This window comes from Lucilia cuprina, chromosome 2 (genome assembly GCF_022045245.1).
Source record: "Lucilia cuprina isolate Lc7/37 chromosome 2, ASM2204524v1, whole genome shotgun sequence".
In the NCBI taxonomy this organism is placed as follows: Eukaryota; Metazoa; Arthropoda; class Insecta; order Diptera; family Calliphoridae; genus Lucilia; species Lucilia cuprina.
The window spans coordinates 69,837,316-69,853,997 of NC_060950.1; the positions used below are offsets into that span (position 1 = coordinate 69,837,316).

Below are 16,682 nucleotides of genomic sequence, written 5' to 3' on the forward strand. Positions count from 1 at the left end.
ACTGAACTAGAACTGAACTAGAACTGAACTAGAACTGAACTAGATCTGAACTAGAACTGAACTAGAACTGAACTAAAACTGAACTAGAACTGAACTAGAACTGAACTAAAACTACGCTAGAAGTGAGTTAGATTTAAAAGTTCCTAACTGTACCATTACTTTTATATTTAAGTGTAAAATTAAGACACTATTTAAACTTACAACTGATGACATAATTTGTTACAAAAAAACTACTAACCTGAAGGACAAGGACCATCTAAGCAAGGATTACGTTTAGTGCAAGTGCGGCCATCACCCTCATAGCCCAAAGGACAGGAATCACATTGAGCACCACTCACAGTATCGTGACATTGAACGCCTCTGTGAAAAAAAGAAAAAAAAACAACAAAAAATTACACATGAGTAATACACAACAAAATTAAAAAAAAACACACACACACAAAACGAAACTCAATGACTGACTGACAACCTTAACAGCAGAAAATTTTTATAAATGACGTCTCAAATAAATGGACATTAATCGGTACGGGCGGCGATGTACTTTGGTATTAAGAAACCCAAACATCGGTAAGAACATAACAACAAAAACAGGCTAAAATTAATGTTTTGTTGAAATTTTGTTGTTAAATTGAAAGAAAATATTTTTACATTTCTTTTTTTTTTTTTTGTTAAAGTTAAGTTTTCTTTTGTTAATGTTTAAACCTCTGACAAACAAACTCAAATTTAATAACAATTACAAGAAAATCTTATTAACTGTTAAACATACACACACAAATAATCTTACGTTACAAAACAAATTTCCGTATGCTCCAATGAATTGACTCTATGTAAACAAATGTGTGGGTAGTCACATGTAACAAATTAAAAGGAAGAAGATGTAGTAGTGAAAAATAAATACCTTTAGGCCATTGATCAAAGAAAAAATAAAAAAAGAAAATCAAAGATTAAAGGCTTTAAAACCGAATTTCCTATAACAAATAAAAAATTTAAACATAATTTTCCTATAACACAAACATATATACAAATACACTTTGTGTAAACAACAAAAATTTGTCAATAAATTGAAATCAAACATCAAATCTTAAAATCTTTATTTTTTCTTATATAAATACACACACACGCACTCGTATTGATGATCACTTGGAGATAAAACTGTGATATATAGAGAGAGAGAGAAAATATTTAATGCACTTAGCAGAGATCATCAATACAGTGTGTGTACTTTCCATTTTTCTAAAGTGTTCAGCTGGATCAAATCATCTCTTTAAAGACCTTTATTATCTTAAGAATACAAATGTAAGATTAACTTAACATTTCATTGGCGTCAAATAACTGACGGAACCAAATCATATACTGTTATGATTTTCACCCTAAAATAGGTCAATAATTCTTTGAAATATGATTTAATAACTACAACTGTTTAGATCATTTGATATCTGATACATCCGTCTTTGTTGTTGTTGAAATAAACATTTCAAAAGCTTCTAATATCACATGAATCCAAATATTATATAGAAATATAATATTTGGATATGTTTATATGTTTTCGTTGGGACCAAAATCTTAGACTGATCTATTTGAAAAAATATTAAAAGTTTTATTATTTATCAGTAAAACCACAGTAAAGCCACAGAGTTGCGATGAAGAATGAATGAAGAATCTCCAAAGACATTTACAAACTTCTGATATCTGTTCAACTCTAATTGTAGATCAATCTATCAGACACACTTTGAAATGTTTTGTTATTATAAATCAACAGAATCATTACACCCGATGTCTAACATTACTTAACGTCACACATCGGCCAGATATACGTTGAAAAGTTTGTTTTGACATGACCATCTGTCCAGATATCTTGTTGATACAAATCAGCGATCAATCTCTTTAGAATACGTTCGACTATACGATTTTTATATAACTGATCTTCATTAACATTTCTCGCTCTCTCTCTTGCCATCCCTGTTGTATGTTTTAAATTTTACGCTTCAATAGGCATATCATTGCTTTTTTTGGTTTAAGGGGGTAGACCATGGAAGATTATCACAAGACATTGATCGGTTTATTTTAAAGTTATGCCAAACAACAACAAAAACATGATAGAAAAGCGTAAAACAACAATAAAAAGAAACTTATCACATCAAAGATCGTTAACAGTTCACCTGGAAGAGAAAGAGAGAAAAAAACTTTCCCACACTCTATAAGTAAAGAAAGCCCACAAGATAAATGGACAGACTTACAGAAAATAAAGTCGCAAACAAAGAAAAACAAACGGCCACATACTTGTATGATCAATTTTTGTTTGATCAAATATTCAACGTAAGTATTATCCTAGTTGTTTAAACATATAGTAAAATGTTGTTAACATTATTTTTACTTTTGTTTTTAGTTGATTTGTTTTTTTTCGGTTTTCTTCAGCGTTATTACATTTGTAAGTTTTGCTTATAGCCTAACAATACCAAAAGCAAATATCTATCTTTTCATCCACAACCAACAACCAAAACCATCTAAGACAACTGTCATGAACGAGTTCGCCTACGCATTTTCTTAACCACAAAGAAAAAAAACATTGGCTCACACACTCTTTCTTAACTTGGTTCATAATATTTTTTTTCTTTACTACACTTAAAGCGGGTCTAAGCCATCAAACATAATTGTTGTTGTTGTATTTGTTAGTTGGGGTTTGTGTGGCTGTTTGACTGCTTGAATTTAAATTAATACTCGTATGTAGTATTATTTCTTAGAGTTTTTGCGCGTGCGCCTTTTAAAACGCTAAAATGCCTTGGGCGTTGTACAATAATAAAAATAATAACTAACAGGCCTCCTTGCTACGTAGTGGAAAAAGGCAAAAAACAAAGTGCTTAAAAGGAGGAAAACCTGGAATAGAAACCATCTTAATAAAACATTGACATCTATGCTTTAAAATTAAAGCTATTGAAGAAAAGAAGCGTATATACTTACTCTCTTCAACAATATTGCATATTTTTATTATTTAATTTTTTTTTTTTTTTGCCAAAGTTGTGGTGGAGAATCTTTAGTACTCTAGGTTTAAAGTTACACGGAACAAAATTATTTTTTAACAAATCCAATGAAATCAACTTCTTCTCATTTCATATTTATGGCCAATTTTCGGGAACAAAAATTCTCTGAAGTTAAGAAGGCCTTTCCAAGCTTGTCTCTCTTAAGAAATCTGCTTTGATGGTCTCAGTGGCTTCTTTTTAGATACCTTGTCTTCCTCCCTAATTATCAAGTAATCTGGTTAATCCTCAGTTCCTTCCAGAATTGCTTGTTTATTTTTTTTGTTCACTATGATTTGACAGTAATCTGGTTACAATAGGAGATTGCAGCTTTCAGCTAAAAGCTTTACTATTTACAATAGATGTAACCGAAAAGCTTGTGTTAATATCACTGCTCGAAAATGTGAAAGCTCTTTTTCATAAAATCGTATTGAGCTTCTAAAGTGAATTTGATTATTGATGTGAAATGCTGCCTTTGCTATCTAGATTTTCTACAATCCGATAACAATACAAGATTGCAGCTTTCAGCTAAAAGCTTCACCATTTACAATAGATGTAACCAAAAAGCTTTTGTAAATTTCACTAAGCGAAAATTTGAAAGCTCTTTTTCAGAAAAGCTCCCTTAACTAATCTATATTTTCTATCTCTCAATCTCTTTAATCTCAATGCTCGGCATCGAAAATATGTTCTTTAGAAGATAATGTCAAGCATAGTTATAGATGCTTTTCGAAAGCTCACCCAAATTATGAAATTCAGGTTCATTTGTTTTTATAAAATCTTATAGAGTTTCTAAAATTAATTCGCTTATTGATGTGAAAAGATTTTAAGTTGGAAATTTGACTTTTTGTTCATTACAATACTACAAGATGAAGCTTTAAGCTTTTTATATATCCCAAATTATGTATATATGTAGGAGCTTTGTAAAAAAAGCTTGGTTATATTTAAAAGCTTTTAATATGATTTCTTAGAAATGTTTTGAAAATTCCAAATTCAAGTTTTATATGAAAAGCTTTGTAAACTTTGACCTATGCTTTACCGCAATGTAAACATTGACAGAATCTGTTTGAAGCTTTTATAGTTTAAGTGTATTTGTAAGCTACTGATTCCTCTGAGGGACTCATTAAATTTGTTAATTTTTTTTTTTTGGCAGATGAAGGCGTAAAGTGGTTATTCTTAGGGATTTTTTTGTCATTGCACTTAATTATTTTTATGGGTGTATATTCTAGGCCAAGTATATAGTTGTTCTACAAAGTGTTTTTTAGTTATTTTCCTTATAGTTTTTTCTTAAAAATTTTTTTAATTTTATTATGATTTTTTTCTACACATTTTACATTTTTGTTCACACATTATTTAGCAAAACGCACTTAAATATTTGTAAGAAAAAAAACACGTGTTCTCATGCAGCCCTGCGTTTCTGGAAGCCTATTTTAAACTTAAAATTTTTAATGAAATATTTTACAATTAGTGACTTGTGGATTTAACATATATCTAAAGCGATATCCTTGGTAACAAGTGATTCCCTTCTAGCTTAAAAGTAATGTCTAAAGTTATGCATTGCAGGAACACTAACTAAATTAACAACTTAATGTCTGATTACCAGTGATATCTTAAGTAATCAATTAACACATAACCGAAAATAAAATATTAAGGATACATTAATCACCTGTAAAACCACCGGAAACCCACCATCGGATTTAACTGGCGAAGAGAGTGTGTGATATAGCATTATTTTTTTGTGTAGGTAGTTAGCCGATTTTGAAACATCTTGAAGCCCCTGGGCTAAAACAAACGATTTAAGTTTGTCTTCTTTACAAAAGCCTTTACGCAGCAACAACATACACACACACACAAACAAAAACCCAACCCAAATGGCAAATTGGAATTATGAATTATGAGCATAAGGATAATAAAACAAGGAGTAAATAGCTATTTTCTTTAAATTTTTTTGTTTGGCAAATTGCATGGTAAAATGCAAATGTTGATCTTCATTTAACTACAAGTATAAAAAAATCCAAAAAGTATTTGTCTTTTATAAGCTTGATTTCCTTTTGAAGTTTTAAACGTCTTCTTGACTCTTTTCTTTCTTTGCGTGTGTGTGTTTGTGTTTTTAAGATGTTAAATGGAATATTTTTACTCATGTGAAACCACAAAAGTAAACATATAATGCCATTTTCCCAAGACCACAGCGAAATTGAAAGAAGTTATAAAATAGACAACTACTGATGTAACAAAACGCAAATAAAAATAAAAAAGACAACATTAACATCATCATGAGATTTTGAAGGGTTTTTTCTTTGAACAAAAGAAAGCGAAATTTATTTTGAATAAATATTGAAATGGAAATAAAACAACATGCTACTGCAAGTGGCTAAGGCAGAACTGACATAAACACTACTATATAGTACTTGCAATAGAACAGAACTGGAATATAATTAAAATAGAATTAGAACAATACTAGACAAGAATAGAACTAGAACAGAACTAGAACAGAATTAGAACAGAACTAGAACAGAACTAGAACAGAACTAGAACAGAACTAGAACAGAACTAGAACAGAACTAGAATAGAACTAGAACAGAACTAGAACAAAACTAGAACAGAACTAGAACAGAACTAGAACAGAACTAGAACAGAACTAGAACAGAACTAGAACAGAACTAGAACAGAACTAGAACAGAACTAGAACAGAACTAGAACAGAACTAGAACAGAACTAGAACAGAACTAGAACAGAACTAGAACAGAACTAGAACAGAACTAGAACAGAACTAGAACAGAACTAGAACAGAACTAGAACAGAACTAGAACAGAACTAGAACAGAACTAGAACAGAACTAGAACAGAACTAGAACAGAACTAGAACAGAACTACAGAACTAGGAACTAGAACAGAACTAGAACAGAACTAGAACAGAACTAGAACAGAACTAGAACAGAACTAGAACAGAACTAGAACAGAACTAGAACTAGAACAGAACTAGAACAGAACTAGAACAGAACTAGAACAGAACTAGAACAGAACTAGAACAGAACTAGAACTAGAACAGAACTAGAACAGAACTAGAACAGAACTAGAACAGAACAAGAACAGAACTAGAACAGAACTAGAACAGAACTAGAACAGAACTAGAACAGAACTAGAACAGAACTAGAACAGAACTAGAACAGAACTAGAACAGAACTAGAACAGAACTAGAACAGAACTAGAACAGAACTAGAACAGAACTAGAACAGAACTAGAACAGAACTAGAACAGAACTAGAACAGAACTAGAACAGAACTAGAACAGAACTAGAACAGAACTAGAACAGAACTAGAACAGAACTAGAGAACAGAACTAGAACAGAACTAGAACAGAACTAGAACAGAACTAGAACAGAACTAGAACAGAACTAGAACAGAACTAGAACAGAACTAGAACAGAACTAGAACAGAACTAGAACAGAACTAGAACAGAACTAGAACAGAACTAGAACAGAACTAGAACAGAACTATAACAGAACTAGAACAGAACTAGAACAGAACTAGAACAGAACTAGAACAGAACTAGAACAGAACTAGAACAGAACTAGAACAGAGCTAGAACAGAACTAGAACAGAAACTAATACTAAACTAGAACTAAACTAGAACAAAACTAGAACTGAGGAAGAACGGAACTAGCATAGATGTAGAACTAGAACTGAACTGAGCTATCTATGTATCTATCTATCTATCTATCTATCTATCTATCTATCTATCTATCTATCTATCTATCTATCTATCTATCTATCTATCTATTTATCTATCTATCTATCTATCTATCTATCTATCTATCTATCTATCTATCTATCTATCTATGTCTTGATCATTTGATGTTTCCACCACTTCGATCAATCATACATACCTTCTTTTACGTCGTCTTTAACTTTTTATTTATGGTTGCTAACAACACTTCACACTTTTTTATAAATTTCAACAAATTCATAAAGACTACCTTTAATGGCTGCATTGTTAGTAAAAATTTGAAAGATTTTAAAGACATTTTAACAAACTGCGCCATCAATAGAGAAAAGCTCTTAAAGCTTTTTAAAACATTAAAACAAGTGTGTATACAACAATATCATGACTTCTAAAACATTTAAGTGTTTAAACTCCCTACTTCTGGGTGTTGTTTTGTTGTTGTTTGCTAACAATTAATTGCAATATAAATAAAAACAAAATAAAATAATAATAATTTTTTTTTTTAAATTGAATTGTTTTGAAATGACTACATATTAAAATTGAATTGACTTGAGTACATGATTTTTAACTCCTACGTAAAATATTTCCAAGATGTCAATTAGTTGAAATAAAATCTAAGTATGTAAATATATTGTGGGTTTTTTTTTGCATAAGTTCTATAAGTAATTTATGTATAAATAATTGTATACTTTGCAATTAATTTCAGGTAAAATAATTAATTGCTAGACGAACATAATTTAATTGAAACTTAGATGGGTTTAACTAAAGAGCAGTAAAGATTTTAAATGCTTTATAAAACAGAGTAATATTTGAACAAAATAATTCCTTTCATTTTGGGATTCTTGTGAAAAAGTAATATTGGTTCAAATCTTTTGCTTAAATTCCATTTTATATTAGAATTTTGATAAGACCATCAAAGTAATGTTACATTTTTATAATTAGTACAAGAGGTTTAGAGGATTAAATATCTGCCTGATAACTTGTCATCAAACCTTTTATTCCTTAAGATAATTTCGGTCACAGCTGCGCTTTATTCCCAACATTCACATAAGAGTTGTGAGAAGAAAATTTATGTGATTTTTTTGTATTATTTTTGCATTAAACGGTACTAACTACCCACTGGTAACCAACCAACAGATTTCGAGATGATGACACCCACTCTTTATAAAGATTTTCACAATCTTTCACAACTCCCTTTACAACAGCTTTCTTCGGTTGCTTTCAGTATAAATTTACAATTTGTCACACTCAACTACACAAAACAAATTCCCACTAAATATACATATTTTTTATGCAAGAAATATATTAAGAAAAAATTTAAATAATAAAGATAAAAATTTAATACAAAACTAAACCGGCTTGCAATAAATTTCGAAAAAAATTAACGTTAAATAATATTTTTTTTCAAACAAAAGAAATTGAAATAATAATGAACCATAAATAAGCAGAAACAATAAACTGATTGAGCATTAATGTCAAAAGATGGGTCACAAGCCAATTTTCAAATTGTAAGCGGAGACCCTATGACAAGTGCAGTTCATGGTGTGAGTTTTTTTTTTTCTAAATAACAGAACAATAAACTATTAAAATTAAAAAATATATATATTTGTTGTTTTTTTGGTTCCACTCTATATAAAGTTAATCAGGGCTTTAAAAGAAACAAAACTAACGCATAATAATAAAATAAAGTAAAATGAAATGAAATGTCTTCAACTGATACGATTCAATGGATGAGAATGAATGGTTGAAATTGATATGGGACCTCAACTACACATCTTCTTTAAATGCTGCTTGGTTAATATACTATTTTTCAGACATTGTTGTTGTTGTTAACCAACAGTTACTAGTGATGATAGTCTGGACTAGTAAGTAGTAGTAGTAGTAGTATTTGTAGGTGTCTCAAGAAAGCTGCCTGCCATTCGTAACATCAGACAATGTGTGATGATATTCATGTACCCTTTTTTTGTGTTAATGTGTGTATGTTTCACAAAATTGTACAAGGTGCGCCTTGTTTCCACTTTATTTGTCTTGTTGTTGGTTGTTGGTTCACTGTTGTCTTTTCTTGTCTTTTGTTTGTTCAACTCTTTTAAAACTGAATTGATTTGCATAAAATCTGAAATGTTACGATTGTCTTTTTTATGTCATTTTCATTTGTTTTCGATTGTTGTCGAACATTACGAGCATGAGTTAGTGAGTAGAGATGCCTGCAACACACATGGTTGCCCCTTCAAACAAACTATACCTATGTAAAAAATGTCACCCTGATAGCCGCTCGGTTATTGTATCAACAACTTGATGTTAATGTCATCTTTCATTATCACTTTTTAAAACAAAAAAAAAAACTTTAAAACTTAAAGACCTGCATGTTATAAACAATCATAATCATAAAATTTTAACATCTTTTTGAATATTAACGTTTTGTTTTGATTTAAATAAATCCCACAACTATCAAATTTTTTGTTATATAAAGAAATAAAATATTTTAAATTCTTTTTAAAAATAATTTCTCTAGAATTATTGGAAAATATTTAAATATTTTTTTTTCAAAACTCTATTGAAATATAATAAGAACTTTAGAAATATCAGAACAGTTTAGTTCTAAGAATTTTTCTTGATCACATAGATCACTTTAGCCAAGTTTTGGATGAGATTTTCTCTAATAAATGATCGTAAGAAGTTCGTTAATAATTTAAAACCTTATAACAAAAGTCGTGACAATTTTATATATATATACATTTTCTTTATGACAGAGTTTTATAACGATTTGGGCAATAATTCGACTAGATCGTATAACCTATGGCGAAACTAATAAGGTTTTAACAGCTAAAATCTCTCCTAAACCCAACGCTGTCAAACTACATACATACAAATTTATTGAATTCGCCGCAAAATTAAATGACTTCATCTTATAATCATTTGCCTTGGTATGACCAATACTTTGCTGGAACAAATCATTACTATTACAAAACTTTTCTTAAGGATATTTCAATTTTAATATCTTATGTGAAAACTTTGGCGTCCCGGTATTACTCTTTTAAGTACTTTATAGAGCAAATATATTCGTTATTAGTCGTTGAGCTGCAGAATTACAGAAGCGACTGACGTCGCGTGAAAGAGGTATATATTAGAGTTACAAGCCTTGATGGCTAAAATTGGCGGCTGCTGACCACCGGTAATACTTTGAAGGGCATGCCGCTGCCTACTTTTTTATGCAAAATCTTAAGCCTGCTTAAATGTAGCCGCTGATAAAGATTGGAATCGCATATTTATTACAGAAAATAATTTAACTAATTTGAACGGAGTTGAAACTAGTTTAAATTCTTATAGCAAATAGAAAAGTGTTGCCAAACCATTTTGTACTAATCTTTAAATAGTGAAAATTGTTGTAAATTAAATATTTCACAAAAATAACTGTAATAATAACCGATTTCTGGAGAGAAAACATATATAGAGACAGGTTTCTATGCAACAGACTATTTAACGCTTATACGATCATACGCTTATACGATCACTTTCTGAAGAAAAAGTTAAATTGAGCAGACAATTTAGCCGCCGCCCATATTCCATAATAATAAGCCGCCGCCGAGCATTTTGCATCGGCTTGTATCTCGAGTATATATAACCATCTTTTTCTTTAGGTTTAGGTTTGACATTTGAAGGATTCAAAACTAAGCAGTTATATAAATTTAAAACCATCAAGTTTGCTTTACAAAATGAATGCCCCTAAGAAGTTTAGAATTTTAAAACTAAAATGTTTTTCTAAATTATATATCTTTCTCTCTCTCTGAGGAAATCATAAATTAAAAAAAAAAACACATTTGAAAAAAAAAATCACATACACCTGTCATAAATGAATATATAACTCGTCTCATTAAAGGGCATTCATATTAATTTATTCCATTTTATTATTATGGTTATTTTCTTAAGTGATTCTCTCTCCACTTATCAATAAAAAAAACAAAGTTGATTTAATATTCCTCTGCCGGCTGTTGTAGGTAAAGGCGTCTTGAAAAAAATAAAATCCATTTAATCATTTGATTTTATTAACTCACTAAACAAAAAGACAACAACAAAAGAAAACGATCTATTGTATTGACTGGAAATTAATTTATGAGCCAAATAGAAGATCACATACAAACAAACAAAGAACAAGAACATGATTTTCTATTAAAAACTCATTCAAATTAATGAAAAGAACATGAACGATCGCTTGATCGTTCAGTCCCTCACTCGTTGTGTTTTTAACATTTAAAAAACAAAAATTGTCATTTTTATCAAATGTAAATGTAGCATGTTTAGCTTATGTTAACTGTCAGTTGTATTGGTCTATGTTTAGATCACCTGTTGATCCTTTCTTATCTTGTTTTTTTTTTTTTGTTTTAGTTCTATTATAGTTTATTGTTTGGAGTGTTCGGCTTTTGTGTAATATTTTGACTTTTTAAAGAATTTATGAGCTATTTACCACATAAAAAATAAATAATATTTATTGTTGTTGTTTTGTTTTTAACCAAACCCCTTTAAATATCTTGAGAAAACAATGTTTAAGTCTAAAATGTTTAACTAGCAAAGCTATTGTCTATTTGTTTTTTTATAAAATTTTATATCCTGAGCGGCTTTTTCTAAATAGTTTTTTTTTATCAAATATTATCTTGAAATGAAATATCGAAAATAATGTCGTTGAAAGTATTATCTTTTGGCCGGTTTATCGTTCCTTTAATTAAAAGCAATTCTTTAAAAAAAACACTTTTGTTTTTCTTTAAATTTCTTTTAAAATCATTAAATACCTTAACAGAAAACACTAAAAGTTTTGTTTACTTACATATAACAGGGACGATCACTGCAGGTAACGCCTGGTTTGCAAATTTTACCATCACCTATCATGCCCACAGGACAGCGGCCACACCTTGGTCCCGCAGCAGAATCATAGCATTCGACACCTTTAAAATATCACAAATAAAAAAAACACAAATACCAACAAGATTATTATTGTTGTTATTATTGAAACAAATTAAATACAATTCCACATAAATATGTTTTGAGAAATGTACATAAAAATTCTTTATTTTTAAATAAACATGGCAACAATATTGTCAATTTTTGTTATTTGTCTGACAATTTAAAGGCTTAATGGCGTTAATTAGGTTGAACATTTTATGTGAACACTTTTTTTTATTTAAAATGTAAAACCTTATTAACTTAATACAAAACAAGATTTTTCTGCTCTGTTTGCTGGGCTTTTATGTTGACTAAGGATCTCTTACACCTAGTCCTCTTTAGACCCTTTTTAAATAATTTTTTTTACAAATTTCTTTAGTTTTTTTCACATTTAAGGAATTTACTTTAAACCTATTCACTTTATATCACAAATTGCAGTTAAAAAAAAAACAAGCTAAACTCGTTTTAAGCTGGTTTAAACTAAGTTTAAACTTAAGTTAAGTTAAATTCTGTCATGTTTGTGTTTATTACAAGTATTGTATTGTTATGTTAATATTTTATATCTTTACATATAACTTTTTAAGTTTCTGTTAAACTAATTATGTAAACCTGCTTTAAACTTGGTTAAACTAAGTTTAAACTTAGCTAAAACAAGATTAAGCTCTAGATTGTGTAAATAAATCAGAATAATGTAATTTTATATTCATATATTAAATCTATACATTTTGATATAGTTAAACTAAATTTAAACTAAGCTAAGACCAGTTTAAGCAATATTTTGTGGGATTTACTTAAAATTAAAGAACTTAGTTTAAACTAAGCTTTTTCAGTTTAAAGTTATTTTAAGTACGCGCTCTTTAAGTAAATGCCATAACAATTAGTATAAAACTAAAACAATAAACTAAACTCTATTTATTTAAATTTAAACTATGTTTTTATTATGTAATTAAAGAAATTACAATAATTTTTTAAAAAATAATAAACTAAACTTGACTTAAGCTGGATAAGTTTACAAGTTACAAGTTTAAGACATGATTTAGTTTAAACAAATTGTTTTTAAATTGTAAGAAATTAACTATATTTAATAAACTTAACATAATTAAACCTTGTTTAAACTTAGCTTTTTCAAGTTTTAAGTTTCATTAAGAAAATATTAAAATACAATTACATGTCAATAATGAAACTTAATTAAGACCAGATTTCATAAACAAAATTCATTGAAAACTAAGTTAAACTAAGTTTAAACTAAGCTATTATCAGTTTTAATGTTCATATTAATAAGAAATTTAAATAAATAGTTTAACAATTGAATATGAAACTTAATTAAGGTGTAAAAACTTATTAGAGAATTAAATCTGTTTATGTTTAATTTAAGCTGGTTTAAACTTAGTTTAAACTAAGCTCATGCAAGATTAAGCCGTATTTTGTACTTGTTTTATAGAAAAATTTCCTAAAAATTTAAATGAAATCAAAATAATGTACTAAACTCGATTTCTAGATTCTATTAAGTTTAAACTAAGTTTAGTTTACAATATTGCAAGTTTTGGACATGTTTTAAACAAATAGTTAAAATAAACAATATTAATATAAACTCAGTTTAAAAATTTATCCTTATGGTTGTAAACTAAACTTCATTAAAGCTCTATTTAACTAAGTTTTTCATTTCACGAATGTAACTTATTTAAAAATTTAAACCGCAGGTAGTTCAGTTAAACTTATTTTAAAACTGCAATAAAACAAGTTTAACACAAAATTGAAAACCTAATAATTTCTAATTCTCATTATATTAATAGTAAATATTCGAATTTTATTTAAAATTCTTAATTCCATTTAAAATTTTCTAAATTTCTTCTACTTAAATTTTTACCCCACAAAACTGAACTCGACCTCATAAATCTTAAACTTATTATATTTAACATATCTTTCCTAAACAAAAAAAATATAAAATAAATCATCATTATGTCCATTTAATAGACAAAATTTACACAATACAAACAAAAATTTCCAAATATTACTATAACCTATTTAAATATTTCGAATATTTCTATAGAACAAATTTTATGACCAATTCATATTTAAATAGATTTTCTTTAATAATTCTTACAAACAAACATTCATACATACATAGTTCTCCAATTTGGTAATAAAAAAAACTAAAATATTTCTATATTTCAACAGTGATGATGGTGGTGCTAGAGGTGGAAAAAACTCCCACATTGTTTGAAATGGAACATTTTATGGCCCAGAAAAAAAAAACAAATGATTATAAAACGTTTAAATATGAAATTAAATAAATTTTAATAAATTTATTACAAAGCTAGCAAAAAAACAAGTTTAAAACTTTTGCAATGCCGACAACTATTTATTAAATAGGAATTTGAAAACCCAACCTCTCGCTCCTGCCTTTAAAAGTTAATTTATAGAAAAAATTTAAACTGATATGGACATTTCAACAAAAACTAGTCTATTGTTAAACAATTTATTATTTAACTATTGAAAAATAAACTTTTATTTAAATTAAAAAACATTGCTTGTCAAGTTTCTACTTACCAGGATAGCAAGGATTTGAGGTACGACATGTCGGTTCAATGCGTATATTATTGTCACCTTTGGGCTCCTTGCAACCGGCACAATTCTCAAGGAGCATGCGCAAATAGGAAATCTCTTGACGCTGGTGGGCGATATCTTCACGTAGTAATTTTACTAAAGCCATTAAATCGCTCAGTGATTTTGCGAGGGCGTCTACAAAGATTACAAAAGAAAATAAAAATAAATAAAATAAGGAATAAAAAAAAACACTTCAGCTGCAAAAAAAAACCATTACTATAGTAAATATGCTATAGTAGTATTGAAAAGGTTGCCACAAGTCAACAAAAAAAAATTAAATGAAATGTTGTGTTTTTCTATACATACATTTATATTCGTTCATACTCTTACAGTGACACATGTCACAAAAACTAGCAACATGTTTGCTAAGCACAAAAATTGAGAATAAAAAAAAATAAAATTACTCATACGACATACAACCTATTTAAAGTGTAGGTTGTAGTAGGTATTGCAATTGTATTGCAGCAGCAATAACAATAACTAAAGTTTAACATATGTTGCTTTTGTATATATTGTTGTAGTAGTCAATAGTTTGTTATATAAACATCTATTACTATAATAATTTTTAAACACTTACAAGTTTACATTGCAACCATTTTTTACGTCTAGTTAATTTGCAAGACTTAATCTTTTTAACAAAATGCTTCTTCTGATGGATTGATTAGAGTATTTTAATCTTACAGTTACATTCTCACTAGCAATTAAACTTAGTTTTAGTTATATTTAAACTAAGTTTAAACTAAACTTTTTTAAGATTAACCAAACATATCCATGTACTATTAATATCTGAAGTTAACTTTCTAATTTCATTTAAAATCAAAATCAGAACTTTTTTCATTATTAGTTAAACTTAGTTTAAACCTAGTTAATGTAGGATAAAGTCATATTTTCTTGCATTTAAGTGCATAGACATGTTAGCAAAGTTTTTATTAGGCTAATCGATATACCAATCCAAAGATTAATCGATATACTAATACGAAGTCTAGTTTAGACTAGTCTAATCAAAGACTAGTTCAGACTAGTCTAATCAAAGACTAGTTCAGAATAGTCTAATCAAAGATTAGTCCAAGGCATAGTTCCAAGACTAGTACAAAGGCTATCCGTATGCTTGTATAAAAACTAGTCCATAATCTAGTACAAAGACTAGTCCATAAACTATTCCAAAGCCTAGTCCATAGACTAGTCCAATGACACTTACATAGACTCGATTATTCCGGAGACAATACACATATTTATAATATCAATTTTCCATGGATTTTTGAAACAAAATGAAAAACTAATTTCCTAACTACCCTAACACTCAAGACTCCAGTGTAAAACGCTACAAAACAAATCGAAACAAAATCTAAAAAAAAATCATAAAATAGCTTCTAATGTAGAGTTTTAACAAAATAAACTGACAAGATTAAGGCCATGTAACCTACAGATATATACAAAGATACAAAACAAAAACAACTCTACAACAACATTTATGCAAACATGCGTAAATACACATAAATAATGAAACTATTAAAGAAACTACAGAATCAAATGTACTTGTAAGTGGTAGGAATTACAAATATACAACTCATATCAACTCTTCTCTCTCCACTAATCATTTTGTAACTGCAGCATATATGCTCGTTATTGCTGATTATTTTAATGGCGCTGTGCAGCATCTGCTGATGACAGAACAGTACTGACGGCATTATTAAGATGGTTGTTTGTTGATTGCTAAGCTAATCTTTAAGTACTTTTTTTAGGCTGATTCATTCTCGATTTTAAGGCAGTTGTATCAACGAGTGAAAACTACACACCCCATCTTTGGTTTTTTTATTGTTGAAAAAAATATGTCATTTTGTTTTGGGATTTTGCATTATCTTACCTTCACAATCACCACTCATTATGGGTATGTCACCCCTACGGTCGATATCCAAGGGTATTTGTTGTTGATATTGTTCCGCACTGGTGCCGGGCTCATGATTAAACCAATTGCGTACATCACGTTTCTTGTTTTTCTCTAATAACAAATAAAATTTTACACGAAATAAAGTTTATTCAATTTAATTGATGATTATGACTTAATCTTAGTTTTAATGTCAGTTATTCTTAAGTATATTGTTTATTTATTAATAATCTTACCTCGCTCTGAAATTTTGTTCTTTAACATACGTCTATTGCCTCTGCGATTAAGACCCTTTTGACAGTTGGCTCTTTGTAGAGCACTGTCCACATTGCCATCGAAATGTAAGGGGTATTTGCGTTCGCGGAACTGAATAAAAGAAAGAAAGAAGTTACAAAATGTTCTAGTTCTATTTTCGTTCTTTTCTAGTACTGTTCTAGTTCTGTTCTAGTTCTGTTCTAGTTCTGTTCTAGTTCTGTTCTAGTTCTGTTCTAGTTCTGTTCTAGTTCTGTTCTAGTTCTGTTC

At 28.7% G+C, this 16,682-nt stretch overlaps 1 protein-coding gene across 1 annotated transcript in view; it reads right to left on the reverse strand.

Annotated features, from left to right (window-relative positions):
- Positions 1–16,528, reverse strand: part of LOC111674557 (cartilage oligomeric matrix protein) — a 21,935-nt gene extending 5,407 nt beyond the window's left edge. Inside the window, exons 1-5 of the mRNA XM_046951894.1 lie at positions 16,397–16,528; positions 16,140–16,274; positions 14,219–14,410; positions 11,553–11,670; positions 239–360 (exon numbers count right to left, since the gene is read on the reverse strand). Coding sequence (XP_046807850.1) covers positions 239–360; positions 11,553–11,670; positions 14,219–14,410; positions 16,140–16,274; positions 16,397–16,424 — 595 coding nt within the window. The 5' untranslated portion in view covers positions 16,425–16,528. The remainder of the gene's footprint in view (positions 1–238; positions 361–11,552; positions 11,671–14,218; positions 14,411–16,139; positions 16,275–16,396) is intronic.
- Positions 16,529–16,682: the final 154 nt, after the last annotated feature.